The sequence below is a fragment of the Mchenga conophoros genome, linkage group LG15 (assembly GCF_057382185.1).
Source record: "Mchenga conophoros isolate Kocher_MC1m ecotype Shallow Benthic linkage group LG15, M_conophoros_male_GT1.1, whole genome shotgun sequence".
NCBI lineage: Eukaryota > Metazoa > Chordata > Actinopteri > Cichliformes > Cichlidae > Mchenga > Mchenga conophoros.
Genome location: NC_140540.1, coordinates 12,970,624 through 12,989,582, shown reverse-complemented (window position 1 = coordinate 12,989,582; position 18,959 = coordinate 12,970,624). Strand labels below are relative to the sequence as shown.

The following is an 18,959-nucleotide window of genomic DNA, read 5'->3' as shown; positions in this document are numbered from 1 at the left end:
TTACCAATTGGATTATCTTTCTTGCTAAAGAAAAATAAATTGTCAATAAACAAAAACAAAAGTTCTCTGTTCAGTTTGGCTTATGTTAACATGCCTTGATCCAAATCTATTACTGGTTTTAAGTCACTTAAGAGGGGAAAGCCAGTGGGTGAGCTTGTTACCCCCTTGAACCTAATCCAAGATTATCTCTCCCCCATTTGGTGAAATTATTTCAAACACTGAGAATTGATGAGTTACTCATTACAGTGTCTTCAGTCAAGGAAGTGAGTAGTATCTCTTTACTTATAACCTGAAATATATATTTTTAGATGGGCACACATTTAACCAATTGATTTATTCAGATTCTGATTATATGTATGCATGATAGTCTCTTTACTTTGATTTAAAAGGAAAAGACATCAAATAAATAAACTAGGATTTCCATTGTAAGTACATCAAATGCACATGCTTACATATCAAACTCCTAAGGTAAAATGGCCTGTATTTATATAGCGCTTGGTGGACTTTTTCCTGCTCATTTATTGTTTGTTTTCTACACTTTATGGGAAGTCACTGCTAACAAATGTTGATTATTTCAACCCTCTTCTCTTCAATATGCAGAATAAGAAGTGTTGCTTTATGCTACCACTGGTGGTCAAAAAAGTGTAAAACAAGTCCATTAGACACCTAATGTCAACAATTCATTTGTACAGAAAAAAATAAATAAATTAATTAATTTATTGACAGACTTTACATCTCTCTCTCTCTCTCTCTCTCTCTATATATATATATATATATATATATATATATATATATATATATATATATATATATATATATATATACACACATAACATTTGTAAAAGAAAAAAAATATATCTATCTATCTATATATATGTAGAGATAGATAGATATAATGGATTGCATTTATATAGCACTTTTCAAGACCCTCAGAGCGCTTTACAATTCCACTATTCATTCACGTGAATGTGAGAGTGTATATACAGTATATGTATTATATATATATTTTTCACACCAAGACGGTAAATATTGATACAAATCAATGCATCATACTCTAGATGATTTTTATTTTGAAAAGACTGTGACATTCTATCTGAATGGGTTGTGTTTGGGGGATTTGGTTAATAAGTGACTCATGAGGAGTGGATCAGTAATACCAGAGACGTTAGCCTAAGTAAGTAGCTTTCGCCATGTGTTAGTTTAATTTTAAGTATAGAAATTCAATATTTTTTGATTTCATATACATATTTCAAATCTTCTGGTTTTGATTGTACTGTAACTAAAGGAACTAGTCTCTTCAAAGGCACAGGTACCACTCCATAAATATGATTTCTAAACCTTAGGCATGGTCCTGCTGCGAAATATTTTTAAAAGTCACATTCCAAGTATTTACAATTTGATGCCTGCCTCAGATGCTTTAAATTTCATCCCTGGTTCAAATACAGAAAATTATGGAGACAGAGTAACAAAGGTGTATACTTAAAACTACTTTTTTGTAAAAGTACAGGTGCTACTCTGTAGTCCCATGTTATCCAGCTATATTATTCAGAGTGAGCTCAGGTTGAATAGGCAGTTAGCTAGTCAGTTAGCAAAGGGTTAGCTTTAAAGAAAAGTCCTGATTTGTGAACGAGTCGGTGGGAGGAGTGGTGGAGGGCCTGGCGTGCAGGAAAGCCTCTCCTGGGCCAGAAGAAAAGGATTTGGCCCAGATGCAGGCAGAGATGTTAACTTTGAGTGGCCCCTGTGGCTCAAGCTCAGCACCCCCTCCTTCTTACTTCCCAAGCCCCCAGGTTGCCTTTGCATGACATCATTCCCAAACTATGTCCCCCATACCCATGTGAATCTGAGCTGTCACAATCAGCAGCCGCCCCCCCTTCCCCACCATTAAACTGTACTGCGCCGCAAACCCATACGTTTCTTTTTCTTCCTCTCTTCTTCTACCACCAATCTCCTCCCTTCTTCTTCTTTTTTAACCTCCAGAAAGGCATTGTTTGAGTCAGGGCTTGATCAAAAAACTGTTGCCCGCCAACCACAGGGCTTTCTGTAAATTCAATAAGGCCACCTTAAAGATTTTCCTAATTAATGGATGACATCTTTGGCTGGAGGAGAGGCGAGGCATTCTGCTCCAGCCCGCTCTTTGTTCGCCTCCTAATTAACTTTCCTAGGTCACTCAGGTCCCCGCAACCTGAGAGTGAAGAGCCCCCATTGAGGAGGGAGTTGTAAACTTACTTTTTTTGCCTCGGCACTTAAAAGGGGAAAGCAACTATAGGGAACAGAAAATATCCTATTTAAGTCCTTTGTGAGTGAACTGCTTGCACATGTTCCAATAAAGGAAGTCTTCTAAATAAGCTGCCATGTTGCTCTCCGCTCCCCCTCTTTTTTCCCCCTTATCCCACCTCTTTCACTCTCAGCTCCACAGAAAGGTTATGAATGATAGCTCTGGGTTGAGGGGGGGTAAAGGGCCAAAGGACAGCATCTGGGCATTGTGGAATTGTGAGCATCTGAAACTTTGAGGGAATTTGAGGATGGGAAAGCACTGAGCTGCTGGGTGGTGGGGTGGGTGATTGAGAAAATGTAGTGAATATGAGAAAAAAATAAGTGCCTCTTTGCCCTCATCATTGTTTGGGTGTTTCTAAAGGACCCCCATGTCCCACAGCTGCTTTCATCACTTCTACCGTTTATTCTGCAAAAAAAAAAAAAAAAAAAAGTCCAAAAAGAAAGACATATGAAAGCACTTCTAATAATTTACAATCTCTTACTAACACACCCAACACTTCACTGATGATTGTTTATTCATAATAAACTTTCTGTTTATTATGAGTAGATATCAGTGTGAAAATACAGGTGCAGCTATGAGCCCAGTCATAGTGATGTTATGGTATAATTTTTAAAAAGTATACATATATCGTAATGAACAATAATATAATGTACTTACTGCCAACTCTTAATGCACCTTTCAACATATTTCACCTAATACGTTGTTTTCAAGTGAGACTTTGCCAGTATTACATAAATAGCAACTGTGTTTCACTCTTAAGCAATCACTAAGTGCTCTCACTCACTTATCTGGTGTGCAGCTGACCAGTGGCTTATGGAAGATCATTACAACTATTGTAATAAAACATCACAAAGCCACAGAGCTGCGAGAGTGACTGTTAGAAAAAGTTACCCAGCCTCTTTTTAAGACGTAGGATGTTTTGTTTTGGGGGTTTTTGCTACAGTTCAAAACTTCACTGATAAACAGGGGAGAGTTTGTATAGAAAAAATTGGTACGTTTTTAATACTCAAATATACAAAGCAGGTGAGGAGGAAATTGAGTTTTTCCAGAGTGCTGAGATTTCTTCTCATTGACTCCCAGTTGATTTTAAATTCTTTTTAAAATTCTCCTGCTTACATGTTGAGCACTAATTCGACCAGCTGCACATTTATCTCAACTTCTTGTTAGACGCACTCCTGCTTGCAGATTGAGGACTGTAAGGGGGTCTAGTCTTCAATTTACCACTTCTATGGACTCCTTCAAAAAGCAGTTGAAAACTTGTCTGTTTAGTCAGGCCCTCTTTTGAGACGCTTTTGTTATTATTGCTTAAATATCTGTGGTTTTATTCTGTTTACATGCTATTAACTGTTTTTAATTTTCTATATTTTATTGTGTTTCTTCCTAGTTTGTATTTATTTTGTTGTACAACGACTAAGTGACTTTATGTTTGTGAAAAAGCACTTTGTGAATAAATACTTGCTTACTCAAATAGAATAGGTAAAACAACATCTACATATTGAAAATGTTTCTTCCTTTATGTCATCAACTGTGTAGGTTAGCTAGTTTGCATCACGATTTTCACGCCTTAAATACACAAAACTTGTAACTCCAGTATGACATGTTTTCATGAGGAACAGCTTTCAAGCTTTGTGATGATGGATTTTGCAGATATCCAAGTGGTTAGCCTAGGTAGTAAAGCTTGCTCAACTCAAAGAGGATGTTGGTTATGACACTGTAATCATAACATACACTGAAAGAACCTCCAGTTATGAAGGCTCCATGCAGTCCATTTGAATATAAAAGAACAGAAAAGTAAAGAAAGAGAATGCAAGAACAACACACACACACAAATGTAATCATCTGTAATTGCAAAATTAATAAATAGCCTTGTCCATGTTAGGAGCTGAATGCATGAATGCATTCCACCTGAAGTATTTTCATTTTCAATACACCGTAAGTGCACCACAAATATGCGTATGAGGTACAACATGCTCTAAAAAGAGTGTTTTTAACATAACCTGTTCACATAGAATTTAAGGGCTAATTGCTTTGCATACAGTTTACAACACTGGCACTACACATCATCATGACAGAGTTCATTCTTGATGGCATGACCCAAGTACTTAACTTTAGTTGCTGCATTTAAACGTTACAAAATAAGGGGAAATTTTGCTTCTGGTCCTTTAAAGCTGAAATGGTCATTATTGCATTCTTTCTAGGCTTGAATTCGATACTGTAAAATATAACTTGAGCAGAGCCTGAGCAGCGGCTGCAATTTGGCAGCATTCTGGCATTCTGGAGACAAAACAACTAAATCGTCATCATATAACAAATTATCACCCAGTATTGTGATTGTTTAACATTTTAGAAAGATCGTTCCGTATATAGGCTGAAGCAAACAGATGACAGTATCCTATCTTGTCAAACATTTATAATATTTTACATTTCGTATTAACTGCATGGTTAAAAAAAAATTAAAAATGGGGGAAAGAGCCCCAAAACTGTGAAGTGAAGCTGTGTTAACTTTATGAGATCATCAACTTTTATTGTCATGGACAGAACCCTACTAATACTAAGGGTTGCAGAAGCACTAATGAATGTACACAGTGGAAAATACCTCTAATCATTTAAATCCTCCTTTAGGCAGATTATGTCTCCATACATACTTAAAGATCTAGTTCATTCATTTATAACTGCAGTTCTGTCATTATTGGTGAGAATGGGAGTATAGACCCTGAGAAGACACATGTTAAACAGCCTCAGATTCAAACCCAGGCTTATGACATCTGGACCACCTGCTCAAACGGGGGAGCTATATTGGTGCTCGTAATGTTCTGACTTTCAGTATTCAAAGTGGACCAAATAAAAAGAGCTGCATCCCTGAGATTACCATATTAAGGAGATCCCTCCTAACTGACATCATAGAGAGTCAAGAGCAGAAAGAAAATATCTGAAACCGCGTTTAGAGCAGTCTGAAGGCTGAGCTTTAGCTCATTGAGATTACTTAAACATATACTGACTGCATTATTTGGGACTTTGGCCAAGTTTAATTTGAGCAGCCACACACTGAAGACAGCTTCCACTGCAGTCACAGGTGACGTTATACGCCTGTTAGCACACATGAGCTAAACTTTATGCTTGAGGGTGATGAAATACTCCTTCATGCTTATAATAAATATGAAATTTTGGACTGAAAATTCTGTGATGTACAAAAATTTATATAATTTACTTTACTTAATATAATTTACTTAAGAAGTTCTCCAAGGAGCTGCATCCCATATGCATGCACTGTACCCTGGTCTGACCATAGACAAAGTCACATGCCCCGATTCTATCAATGGGTCATCAGTCCTCCTAGCGTCTGGGTGTCTGGATGTGTATTAAGACCCATGAGGTGAGTGTGAGGCTCATGATGACAGCTCCTGTGCTGCCCTGAGGGTTACTGACGGGTGGAAGCTGTGACCTCAGACCGTGATCACTGAACCTGACCTGTGGAGTCTGCAGGATAACATCAGGAGAAGCAGGGCTGCGAAGCAAGACTGACTGCTGAACAGAGCTGGACAAACAGCAGAATGACTATCAGAGTGACTCCAGGTGAATGGCAGCTGTGGAAGGAGTAGACGAAGACTAGTCTCTGCTTAATCTGTGCGACGACCGCGACCAGTACTTTCACTGCTGCTGCCTCTTAAACAAAGTCATTTAGACACCGTGAGGGACTAAGAGTGGGAGAAAGTGTGTGTGTATATAGATATAGATATAGATAGATAGATATATATAAATCATTTTTTGCAAAGTGCCACTGATGCAGCAAACTGTTAAAGTCCCTCTCAACTCGAAAATGTGTGTTGCTAATTGGCATGTTTGTTAGATTGATTGTTTCCTCGATTGTATGTTGAGGATTTCTGTTTTCAAATTCATTCACTGAAAAATAGAGGTTTAGATACTGTAGATAAACATGATTTTGTGACATCACAACTAGTCTAGAACGCTTTCTTAGATGAATTATAAACTGTGTTATTTTTGATAAATTACTACTCTGTTATTGAGTTAATGAATGAGTACGATATTATGTCTTGTTTTTACGACCTGTGATCATCAAGGTATTTTGGACAGGTTCACAAAACCTGTTGTGGTTTGATCAGTAGTTCTGATGGCAGTAGATCAAACCTTTGATGTCCCACTGATGTTAAAATAATGAAAACTGAATATGTAGAAATCAAATAAACAACTTAAAGTTAAACTGATGACTTTGAAAATGAGGGTAAATGTGGTCGAAAGTGTCATTTTTTCATACTCATTTTGCTTGTTTTTTGTAGCTACAAAAAGACAATCAAAGATTTGATTGTTTTAAATGAGCATTAGACACAAATAAATGAAAGATAAACTCATTAACTAGGTGAAGTTTATTGTTCAAAACGAACTTAAAGACAGACAAAGAGACAGGCCTGTACAACTCACCCACCGATCTAATCAAGTCCAGTCACCTCTGCATGACTGAAACGTGTCCTTTCAGCTCTGGAAATCCGAACACTTTCACACACCACAGGCAGAATAATAAATGAACTGTAGATACACTGATCACATCGCGGGCTCCTCGGCTCTCACATGTTTGTCTTTGCAGTCTGAACAGACTAAGCCCCTCTACTCAGCTGTCATAATTTGTTAACGAGTCTTTTCAGGGAGGGAAAAAAGAAAAAGAGAAGACAGAAAAAGAAAAGAAAGCTCTTCACGAGTGACTGAAAGCAGAGGTCCATCCAGAGAGGGAACCCAGGGGCGACATCAGACCGATTTCAGACCAGCCCGTGATGGCATCTCTGTATATTTTAATATTAATGACCTCGGCCGCAAAGCCGCCTCTAAGCTTCCAACAGGTGCCCCCAGCCCCACTCGAGTCTGAAAAACTGGGATCATTCAACGTCTCGCTAACCACCGCCGGTCAATAAAGACTGCACATGAAGAGGACTCCAAGAGAAGGGAAAAAGACATAAAGAGTGGAAGGGGAGTTACAGAGTCAGTCATCTCTTGCAAATAAGTTTTTGAGTCACTTTCCCCAGCTGAAACACGGGTCGATATTTTTCCCCCCCTTGAGAAAGAGATTGACTTTTGTTTGGAGTTTGTGAGAAGTGGGAATCAGAAGCGGGACAATGGGACTCCCCACGGCGAGAGGCTGAGAGGAGCCATCTCAAATCAGTCAGCCAGGGGACTGACTAATCCGTCCATTGTACCTCCCCAGCCACCGGCCGCACATCAACACATTCGCCCCCAATTGTCCCCCACCCTCATGCAGCGGGATTTGCTCTCCCCAACAGCCAGTTTTGTCCACGGCAGTTCGAGCGGAAGTTTCTCACTGACAATTTGCCCCAAATAGATTTGTCAGAGCGTCCAACTGCACCGCACCGACTTGTGGGTTTCTGGGTTTGGGTCTTGGGTCTGTGTTTTTGGTGGTGGTGGTTTTGGGGGTGGGGGGGGGGGGGCTTTGGCGTGTGTATGTGAATGCGTGTAAGCGCGCATGGGTTTGTCTGTGCGCACGCACAGGTATGCCAGCATCTCTTTTACACTGCAGCTAACGAGGTGGCGCGGTGGCAGTGGAGGAATGCGGGGATAGGCCTGTGGAGTTTAAGGAGGAGGGCTATAGTTTTACTGTACTCACAGATGCTCCTAGATGAGCAAGCACGACAACAACACTGTGCTCCTGAAGCATTAAACGCCCACTTTAATAACCACTTTGAAAGAACTGCTGACTCCAAACCTTCCAAGAGAAGCATGTTGCTGTACACACTGTACCTGATCAGCTGCTTACTCATAGCTTTAACATCCTTTAGATAGAGAGTTGATGTTGCAACTGAGGGAACTGAGTTTGTTTTCTCATTATAACTCACCTGCAGTTGCTTCAATATGTCCAATGTGATTCACCATTCGTGAGTCTTGAGTAATTTCGATTTAAGACTTGCCATCAAAACAATTTGGGAAGCCAAATGTGGTCCGATGTGCAAGTGGAAACCTGCGGGCCCCTTAAAATGTTGAAGAATCGCTCGGACAGGTAATCTGCATCTATTCAGTGACTCTTATTGAAGAACTGTCCGTGGTGCTGAAATCAGACTGATTATCTTCCACTTCTTTGGGACGTTAAATCATATTTTAGGTTATTGGATATTAACAGTACCTGGGGAAGATCTTTCAACTGCCGTTTTCGGAAATGTGCCAAACAAACCTTTTTGCGTTCAACCAGTGGAATGTTTTCAGAAAATCACTGTCATTACCATAGCAGATGAAGTGATTCTTCACGGTCCAGACAACCAACCTCCTCGGCTAAACACGATCAGTGTCTGTAGGCTATGAGATGACTGAAGATGATCTCCCTGGCCAGTTTTCAGAGATGCACGGCTGCTGGGGCCTTTGGTCGACTTGAATTCTCCCTATTATTTGCTTTCTGGAGCTTAGTGACTTCTCTCCAAAGCCAATTGGTTTACGCCTGGTCGGTTCGGGGGGCCTCCACAGTGATAGCAGTACATAAAAGATGGATAAACTCTAATGGATGGGATCTATTTGAAGATTCCCCAAAGAGCAAAACATTGGATGTTCTAATAATTTTTTTTAAAAATCAACAGGTGCACAATCCAAGAATATAAAATCCGCTTTCTGTCTGATATGTGATGTTTTCGCAGGTGTTTTTTCTCATTGTTTGAAACTCATTCAGACATTGAGCACACACCGCGGTCTCCCTGCATTGTTCTGCGCTGACTTCTGTTGGACTCTCACTCTTTTCTCGTTGTTAAAGTCTATACTATAGTATGTCAAGTATCCGCATACTGATGCCGAGATCCCCCTCCCCAAAAAACAGATACACAATCCACTGCCCCCTTTGTTGGCCACATTTCATTGACTGCTGGAGGAGAAGAGAGTCACTCATACAAAAAAAGTGAAAGAAGGCAGCCCGGGCAACCATGATGTTGGTTATATTTGTGTAAAGGCTATCAGTGAATGACGAGGATTAGGACGAGTTAAGGAGATTATGTCACACATTCACCATTCACCCAACCCAGCAGCCACCCACACACATGCGCACACACAGACACACACTCACACACATACACCACTTCACGTGCATTTAGAAACAAATGAAAACTGTTATCGATTACTGATTATGTCTTCGTTAAGGAAAGTTATTGGATCTTATTTCTTTTGAAAAGTTAATAATTTAGGAAATGCAAAAATAAGCCAAAAATAAGTCTGGGGGGGAACTTAAAATTAAAAAATTTCTACAGTATAAGTGGCCTATTCAGAGAATAGTTAAAACACACAATTTGCGTCTATAAACGTCCTACAGAGGGCCTTTCTATGAGCCCCCTCAGGAAAATCAAAGGAATATTAGAATGATTTCTCCTCAGGCTTGTTAGGCTCCAGCCGGAGCCGTTCAGCTAAAGGGCAGATTGAAAGACACGACAAAAGCTAATTGCAATTAACTACGCCTCTCCGCCTCGCCCCTGTCCGCTTAAATCGACACTTTGTGAGTCCATATGGCCTTCAGTGTACCGTGGGAATGAACACAATTAAAACAGAATATGGATTTCTGGAGTTACCCGGCGAAAGCGCAACAAGCTGTCAAGGTCAGTGTGTCAATGAGTGGGCCCCGGACAGCCGGCCGTGGTCTGCACCTTCATGTCCAAAACCGGATCACCCACTACAGAGAATGGCAGCTACAGAGGCAGATAGATAGATAGATAGATAGATAGATAGATAGATAGATAGATAGATAGATAGATAGATAGATAGATAGATCTCAAAAGTTATTATTATTATTATTATTATTATTAATATTATTATTGCCCATTTCTTTTGCTGTAACTAAAAAAGCTAAAGTGCAAGAGTGCAAATCGATCTAACATTTTAAAAGATAATAGTAAAATCTTAAATGTGAAGGGCTCATGAAGTTCAGCGGTAGGTTTGCATGAATCGTCAAAGAAAATCAAAGTAAACAGAATGAAAAGCAAATATATTTAAGTGTGTTTATATATTCCATATGTATGACTTTTTATATTTCACATTTTTCCCAAGTTTGTATTTAAAGATGGTTGTTAAATTAAAAATGAATGCTTACCTTTTACATTTAATAAAAGGTTCTTTAAAAAAAAATACATTAATTTCTAGAAGCCTTGTTTTTTTAATAAGTTATATTACAAGGTCCCAAAGTGTGTCTGCATGGTGTATCTGCCCACCTAACGAGCTCCAATAAGCCACTAACAGAGGAAAGATAATGCAGACTGTGGAGCAAAACTACACCAACGCCCCCGAGAAAACGGGGGAGAGATGGATATTTTACAACTTTTAACTGTATGAACCTTTTAAATTTGTCGTCTCTTTAGCCTTTTTTATATTTATTAAAGAATCAAATACGCAATAAAGTGTTTTAAAAATCAAAGTTCAGCTTTATGACAGTTGTCTTGACCGCTGCTACGTATGTGGTGGAGCCCAAGCATTTAATCTGGAGGACTGTACGAGGAACCAGACACAAATGTCTTTGTGCTAGTGTAGGAAATGAGGAGCGCTGACTGTTGAAGGTCTCAGCCCACCCTCACCCCCCACCTCCCTGCATATGGTAATACACTCTTATTAGTGGTCAGCATACCTTAGCATACCCGAAAATATTTACAGTAATCAGCCTCTTAAAGCCATCTCCACGGTCCCAACAGTTTGGATCATTTTTACTTTTTTATTTCATTTTATTTTATCTTTTTATTCTTTAGGATATGCGATTATATATTTTAAACACATTTTGAATATTTTCGGTCATATTATTATTATTATTATTATTATTATTATTATTATTATAAATAAGAGTTCTACACAGTAAAAATCGCAAATGCAGTCCAGGAAAACATGCAACATGTGTGTTTTGTCTGCAGTGGATCTGGCTCCGTTAGCAAGGCACTTCACAGCACTTGCACACACATTCAAGCGCACACACACTCCCTCGCACGCCAGTGACGTCAGGATGGAGTTTGGAGTAGAAAGCCAAGTGGATGAAGGAAGTGGAGATCTCCACCCTCCAGCCTCCCCCTGACACTTCTCATAAATATTACCAAGGCTTATTCGGGAGGCTCCCACCATAAAGTCACATCGTGTCCTGGTTTTAACAAGTTTTCAACCGTAAGAAAATCGGAAATTTGCCCCTTTTTTCCCTTCGCCACCGCGTTGGCAGTATCGGATGCGCTCCAGCCACCGTTTTTCCAACTCGAACTTTACGCACCGGCTACTGCGCCACTAGCTGGAGAGCTGCTGCTGCCGTTTACCGGCTGCTGCCCGGGGATCCAGTCCTGGTTCTCCGGAATCTTCGGCGTCGAGGGCAAAGATCCCTGATAAAATGTATAATTAATGTTTTAATTTGTGGCTCTCGATCGATCGGAGGCTGACTTTCTATCAACTTGGCTTCGGGACTTTGACTTGTGTTTCTCGTCGCTGCTGGCAAAGAAACCGAGAAACCACAAGTGATTAAGTGTCACAAACTTCATTGTTTCTGTCCACAAGAAGAGAAGAAAAAGGACACTTTTTATCCAGATTCTTTAAAATATCGAGGATCCATGATGAGCAAACCCACCGGTTCAACAAGTGGCTGTTTGGATATTCTGAATGTCAAATCAAGTAAGTTTTGTTCATCATCATCTCCGATTCCTCTGAAGAACACGGCATAGATAATGAGAGGTCTACAGTAGCGACGGGTATAACAAATGAGTGAGTGAGTCCATGGTGTCTTTAAAGATGTTTCTCACGACTCTACCTCATGATCACAAAGTTGTGAGTATGGGGACTGGCTGTCGGCCGTCTCAGAATGCAATACATGAACATCCCCGGATAACAAAGCTCCTGAATGAAAGGAAATCATGTGTAAAATTTATTTTGTAATGTTGCTCACAGATTTCGAGAAACAAAATAAGAAGGAAGCGAAAATAATAAGCCACATTCATTTTCCGACCACTGCTCTTCAAAAGCCCCACATGCTTCCCTTTGATGACACTTGTTGCCTGCAATTTAATTTTCAGCCTTTAAAAAGAGTAACAGCGCAATATGCAGGGTATCATTCAATCTTACATGAAGAGAAATCCCGTTTGCGCACGAGATTTTTTTCTCTTATGTCTGAAATGTGTTTGCGCATTTCTGAATCCCTCATTTGAGTTTCCTGAAGCGCTTTAAATCATGTTACTGACTTTTTTTTTTAAATAGTAATAAATTTCAAGCAGATTTACACTTTCCTATCAAATTATTTTCTGATCCTTTTTTTCTTAACCCTTGCAATTATCCCTCTGCTAGGCCTCATTATGAATTCAAATGAAGGCGGACTCAGATCATAATATAGGCCTAAAGTAGGCTATTGTTCTCTCTCTCCAAAGAATGGACATTTCTGTTGAATTCACATTTGATGCTTCTTTTAGAGCTACCACATTTTTTTCACACCAGGCCGCCGCTTTTAAAATCTGTGCTCGGCCGATGTAAACGTGTGTTTTCAAATGAAAATAAAACGACTCACAGCATTGCTGTGACTCAAGTTCACAGCCACGCTACCGAGTGGTCAGAGGAAACAGCTCTTTCTCTCCCTAAAACTTCATTTCCAACTCTTTTAGCAGGTTTTCGCCTTGATGGTGATTACGTTAATAGAATATGCCATATATCTTCAAGCAATTACTGCTCACAATGGAGACGCAGTGGACCCCCACAGCGGGAAGTTAAATACATTTCCCCCTTTCACAACAAAATTGTCTGTCATTTTTATTTAATTGACTCCCAGCGACCATCGTTTAATATTTGGGGGGACATTTTTTCTTGTTGAAAATGTTTACACTTTCGGTCATCCGCGGTTTAATTAAACTCTAAATTTTAATTTGGGGGCTGTGTCAATGAAAATGTGATTTGGTTAGCTTTGGTTTTAAAGGTTTGTTAAAACAAAATAAAAAAGAATGATTTATTTTTAAAAAAAATTAGAAAACAAGAAAAATAAAAGAACAACAGTGATACTACTACTACTACTACTACTAATAATAATAATAATAATAATAATAATAATAATAATAATAATAACTAGGACCAGTATGGAACATGTTGAGCATAAATTTCTCCAATTACTAAGGACAAGTTGGGTACCAAAATACCAAATGTTGTTTAACAATAAAATGTTTAAATCCAACTTTAAAATGACTTTTTATTGCATGTTACAGCAATTAAATGTCTTTTGCGTACATTTAAAGGGCTACAGGGTGTTTTGATTCTTAATAAACAGCCAGTTCCAGTCCTATAACTCTCTCCTGAAGTCATTGTTTTTGCTGCTGAGTAGTTATTCCCATGCTACCCTTTTTGACGGGTCACTGGTGAATCAATGAGCAGGTGGCAAAACGTCAGTGTAATTACATAGACGGCTTTTCCCTCCAGAATAAAAAAAAGGACTGCCTCATATGCATACAAATATCTTCTTTTTAAGAGATTTGAATACAAAATCTTCACAAAAAAAATCACATTTTTTCATCTACACCGGGGTCGATTTACATACACTTCATTTGAGTTGGTGAAACGAGTTGGTACGCATTATTCTCATGGTGCAGTGTCACTCCCTAATCCTGGGGCCTATAGACCTGTGGGATAAAGCAGCTGTCGAGTCCCATTATGAAGTGGAGTTGGCAGCTTGTCGAGATCCAGGCAGTCAGACGAGGTTCAATGGGAGAAAATCATTAAGTTAACACTTTCCCCTAATGTCTCCATTGTGCGTTTTCGGGGTATTGTCTTAGAGAGCTCAAATATAACGCTTCCCACCGGACTTTATTCTTAAAATGTGCGCAGTGAATTCCCATGGTCGTGCTCGGATGAGACGCGGGGCGTTGTCCAGTGTGCGTGTAATGAGTGTGAGAGCGTGTCTGTGGCTGTGTGGAGTTGTCGGACATAAGTAAGTCACATGCAGGACAGTTTGTTCATTGCTTCAGTGTATATGAGCTCGATTATGGTACTTTTTAACTGATTATAGGGTCGGTGTAAAGTCACATAATTGCAGGTCGGCCGCTGAACTGCAGCCAGTGTGTCAACTTTGAAAACTGTTATACCAACTTATTCTGGAAAAACACTGTAAACACTTTGTTCCATCATATTTATTCATAAATCCCGCGATTACGCGAGCAACCGCTACAAAATGTCATCAAAATGTTTTGATTTAAAACTGAACTGTGCGCTTCGTAATTCAGTGAGCACATCATTTACTTGACATTTTTGACCTCTCCCAGGTCGGATTCTGGACATCCCATGTAAAGTGTGCGGTGACCGCAGCTCAGGGAAACACTATGGTGTTTACGCCTGTGATGGCTGCTCGGGATTCTTCAAGAGGAGCATCCGCAGAAATCGGACTTATGTGTGTAAATCTGGCTCGCAGGTGAGGCCTCCTTTAAGTTTATACAAGCTCGTAACTAAATTTCCCTGCTTTTTACACGAGGCTGAATTGGCTGTGGTTAAATGCACCTACTATTTGCGCTTTTCAAATTCGATTAAGTAGTTTTATTTATTTATTTTTAATAGAATTTCAAGCAAGGCGGGAAAACAAGCAGGCAAAGGAATTATCAAATCAAGCCTAAGTGAGAAACCTGTACGCAATCATTGCCATGAATATGGAGCAATTTCTTTCATTTTCCAAATAAAGTTAGCACCCTGCACAGAATTTGTCTCGTCCTTTATTCTTTATATTCCCTAGGTGTCTGATTTTCACCCACAAAACATACCAAGCGTTTTACGCGCGTAATGCACATTTTACGAGCTGATTTCTGTTTGCTTTTCTTTTTGGCGCTGAGTTAAGTCTCTCTTGATGAGCCTAATTATGTCATGCCTGGACCATTAAGTACTGGGCTAAGTGCCGCGCTGCTGTAATATATCAGGTGTAATCCAATCTAATGTGATGACTCGAAGCCGAGGATTTAGGCGGCAGAGGGCGGGATAGAGTACTTATCCTGCGGGATGAGGCCACACTGGAGCCGCAGGGGAGCACCTCCATAACTAAAAGATAATAGTACGATCTTTCACCTGGAGATTGCCCTCCCAGGAGGATAATAGCAAGAAGCTTTTTTTTCTCTCCTGCAAGCTAAGAGAATTTTAACTAGAAGCTGTAACCCCTTCCTCTTTTTATGTCCCCCTCTCCCCCTCCCCTTTTCTCTCTGTACAGGGTGGTTGTCCCGTAGACAAAACTCACAGAAACCAGTGCCGAGCTTGTCGTTTGAAAAAGTGTCTGGAAGTGAACATGAATAAAGACGGTAAACGAGCTTAATTGAATTATCACGTTGAGCAAAGAAACGCCAGTACAGTAGGACAGTATTGGATTCGGGGGAGAAAAAAGTGTATAAAATCTGTTAATCAAAGCTGAAAAGAAGTTGATAATTACCTGCTGCTTGTTTTAAAGGAGATCTTATTTATACCTCCTGGGAGCGCTGGTAGAAGCTCATTATTTTTTTTCTTTCACGCAGAACATTTGCACTTTAAGGAGCAGCTTTCGTTCAATAAAATAAACCCAGGATTGCTCCTGGAGAATGCAATTAACGATCCTGATAAATAAGCAGTTTGCTCTCTTTCACACTGCCTTCCTACTGTCCTGCTCCACAGCCGTTCAGCATGAGAGGGGGCCACGGACATCTACAATTCGCAAACAGGTCGCTCTGTATTTCCGGGGCCACAAAGAGGTGAATGGCTCCTCGGCACATTTCCCCGGATCCTCACTACCCGGTCCTCCTTTTTTCACCACTGTCACCCAGCTGGAGCCGCACAACTTGGAGATGAGCACAGTAGCCACTACACCGGAAAGACAGGCCATCGTGGGTCTAGCACAGCCAACTCCTAAGGTAGATTTTTATTTTAAGATTACGCAATTTAATAGCTACAACGTACACTTTCTTCAAAGAGTTTTAGACCTTCAAGTAAAGAATGAGAGCATAGAAGTCAATCATTTCTTGGCTCTCGTGTCGCAGTCCATGCATAGTTTTACATTTAATCACTTCTAGATGTAGAATTCCTTAAAATGTTAGATGTTTGTATTTCTTCCAAACCGTTATTGTGCGATTAATTAGTAAACATTTTTTTTTTAACACAAGGGTTAGAAGTTGAAATTCCTCTCCAGATTTAAAAGCCTGTAAGACCAACAAATCCGCCAATTAGATTTCTCACTGTAAATCCACCACAAGCAACACTAATCATTATAAAACTGGGCGCTGGGGCTTGGAATTCGACCTTTGTTGTTCACTGTTTTCCGACCTGCGTTTCTTTCTGACATAAACAATGACAACATTTTCATTTTCCCTCTCTGCAGTATCCCCACGAGGTCAGTGGCACCCCGATGTATCTGTACGAGGTGGCTACGGAATCTGTGTGCGAGTCAGCTGCGCGTCTTCTCTTCATGAGCATCAAGTGGGCAAAAAGTGTCCCCGCGTTCTCCACCCTCCCTTTATCTGATCAGGTAGCCACGATTTGGACTCATTCTCCAAATGAATGATGCTTAAACATGATCCCCAAACAGGCCATTAGCGCCCTGTGGGGTTTGAAATGGTGAACAGCTGCCAATTAAGTATTTGGTCCGCAGACAGACGCTTTAAATTAATTAAATTAATGTCATGAATTTGATAGTATCGATTTGAAAACCGCATATCTAATAATTCCCAACCAAGCCCTAAAACCTGCACACAACATGGAAAAATAAGAAGGAATTATTAATCTTATGTTGTTATTTTTACCATTCAAAAAGTTTCAAATACTTTGAATGGTTTAATTGTTGCGTGTTATGCACAGTTTAACACTTAAAATACCCCCTTACAGCTGATTCTGTTGGAGGACGCTTGGAGAGAATTATTTGTTCTGGGCATCGCGCAGTGGGCCATTCCCGTGGACTCCACAACTCTTCTCGCTGTTTCTGGTATATGCAAAGCACGAGAGAATTTTAAGTGAAGAGCGAGCAGCTGTTGTCGTGCATAATAAAACTTTTCTTCACATTTATCCAAAGGGATGAACACTGAAAACACGGAGTCTCAGCGGATGAACAAGATTATGTCTGAGATTCAAGCGCTTCAAGAGGTGGTCACCAGATTCAGACAGATGCGCCTTGACGCGACCGAGTTCGCCTGCTTGAAATGTATCGTGACATTCAAAGCTGGTGAGTACCTCGCAAATTACTGCCCGAATGTTTGACACAGTGTAAAGACTCTTACCGGAAATAACCATATTTACCAAAGCAAACCTCAACTTTCTCTGCTGCATACAACTACAGCCAATCTGGGAAGACAGAAGAGAATATATGACATGTCATTACAGCAGTGTCATGTCAGCAGATTTCTAACAGCTATAGTGATGCCTCTTGTCTTACAGTTCCTACGCATGGAAACACAGAATTAAGAAGTTTCCGCAACGCCAGCGCTATTGCTGCTCTGCAAGATGAAGCCCAGCTCACTCTCAACAGTTATATACACACCAGGTAAAAGAGATCTATCTATCTATCTATCTATCTATCTATCTATCTATCTATCTGGCGATCGTGGCTCAAGAGTTGGCAGTTGCCTCTGTCAGTGCGCCTCAGGGCAGCTGTGGCTACAGTGTAGCTTGCCATCACCAGTGTGTGAATGGGTGGATGACTGAATGTAGTGTAAAGCGCTTTGGGGTCCATAGGGACTAAGTAAAGCGCTATACAGGCCATTATCTATCTATCTATCTATCTATCTATCTATCTATCTATCTATCTATCTATCTATCTATCTCTTCATCCTAAGATAAAGCATGCTTTACGCACGTGTCAACTGGCTATAGTCTGCCAGCTTCATTATAAAGTTAATGAGGCAATAAGCCTCCTGTAATTGTGCAGGTGCACCAGATGAAGCTCGTATTCAAGCTAAGTAGGAGCTATTTGTCACAGGTGTGCGGTAATTGGACAGGCTGCAACAGACAGTCTGCAAATGGAACCGGACAAAAAGGCTGTTTTTGACACCAGTTGTGTTTCAGGTACCCGACTCAGCCGTGTCGTTTTGGTAAGCTCCTCTTGCTGCTGCCGGCCCTCCGCTCTGTCAGCCCGTCCACCATAGAGGAGGTGTTCTTCAAAAAGACCATCGGCAACGTTCCCATCACCAGGCTCCTGTCCGATATGTACAAATCCAGCGATATATGAATTCTCACCATCTGCCGGGGCGCGTGAGGAGGGGAAAAAAGACTGGAGGCCCACGAGGAGACCCACTGAACAATCAACACAGACTGTCAAATCATAGCAGGTGTAGCCACGGCACAAAATCTCTTACGGGCTGTCTTAATACAGCCTATTTAGGCTTAGGCTCCATTGAACACATCCGGATCACAACTTTAGCCTGTTAACAGTTGCTCTAGTCAAGGATTAGCATGTACCTTTCATTAGAGACCTGCCTGTCTGATTCTGAAAACTGCAATATCTTGTGGCCAAAACAGCTTGCAGCGTTTAAATGTCGCCTTAAGGCTCTGGAGAGCACCTGCCAAGCACGTTTCCTAAAGAAACGCTGTACATTAAGACTTTTTTTGTTTTGATTTTTTCCGAGTGTCTATGAGACCAATGAGCTTGACGACCAATTCACCATTTTATTTCTGTGTTCAATCCCAACGGAGGAAACCAAAAAAAGAAGAAGAAGAAGAAGCATCCGGGGGGGGGGGGGGGAGAGATGCGAGTCGCTGTTCCTCAATTCGGTGCTGA

At 40.4% G+C, this 18,959-nt stretch overlaps 1 protein-coding gene across 1 annotated transcript; it reads left to right on the top strand.

The window, feature by feature from the left end:
- The first annotated feature begins 11,260 nt into the window (after positions 1–11,260).
- On the top strand, positions 11,261–18,906 carry nr2e1 (nuclear receptor subfamily 2, group E, member 1). Its single transcript, XM_085245766.1, has 9 exons — positions 11,261–11,893; positions 14,512–14,657; positions 15,438–15,525; positions 15,872–16,107; positions 16,572–16,718; positions 17,075–17,171; positions 17,259–17,408; positions 17,621–17,726; positions 18,248–18,906. Exons 1-9 carry the CDS (start codon positions 11,833–11,835, stop codon positions 18,408–18,410), a joined length of 1,194 nt encoding a protein of 397 aa, XP_085101892.1. The 5' UTR covers positions 11,261–11,832; the 3' UTR covers positions 18,411–18,906.
- The last annotated feature ends 53 nt before the right edge of the window (positions 18,907–18,959 follow it).

What these genes read in the sequence shown, in the direction of transcription:
- nr2e1 (XM_085245766.1), top strand. Translation starts at nt 11,833, where the DNA reads ATGATGAGCAAACCCACCGGTTCAACAAGTGGCTGTTTGGATATTCTG. An exon ending in AACTCTTCTCGCTGTTTCTG is followed by an intron (nt 17,172 to 17,258) that starts GTATATGCAAAG and finishes ATTTATCCAAAG; the next exon opens with GGATGAACACTGAAAACACG. An exon ending in TATCGTGACATTCAAAGCTG is followed by an intron (nt 17,409 to 17,620) that starts GTGAGTACCTCG and finishes CTTGTCTTACAG; the next exon opens with TTCCTACGCATGGAAACACA.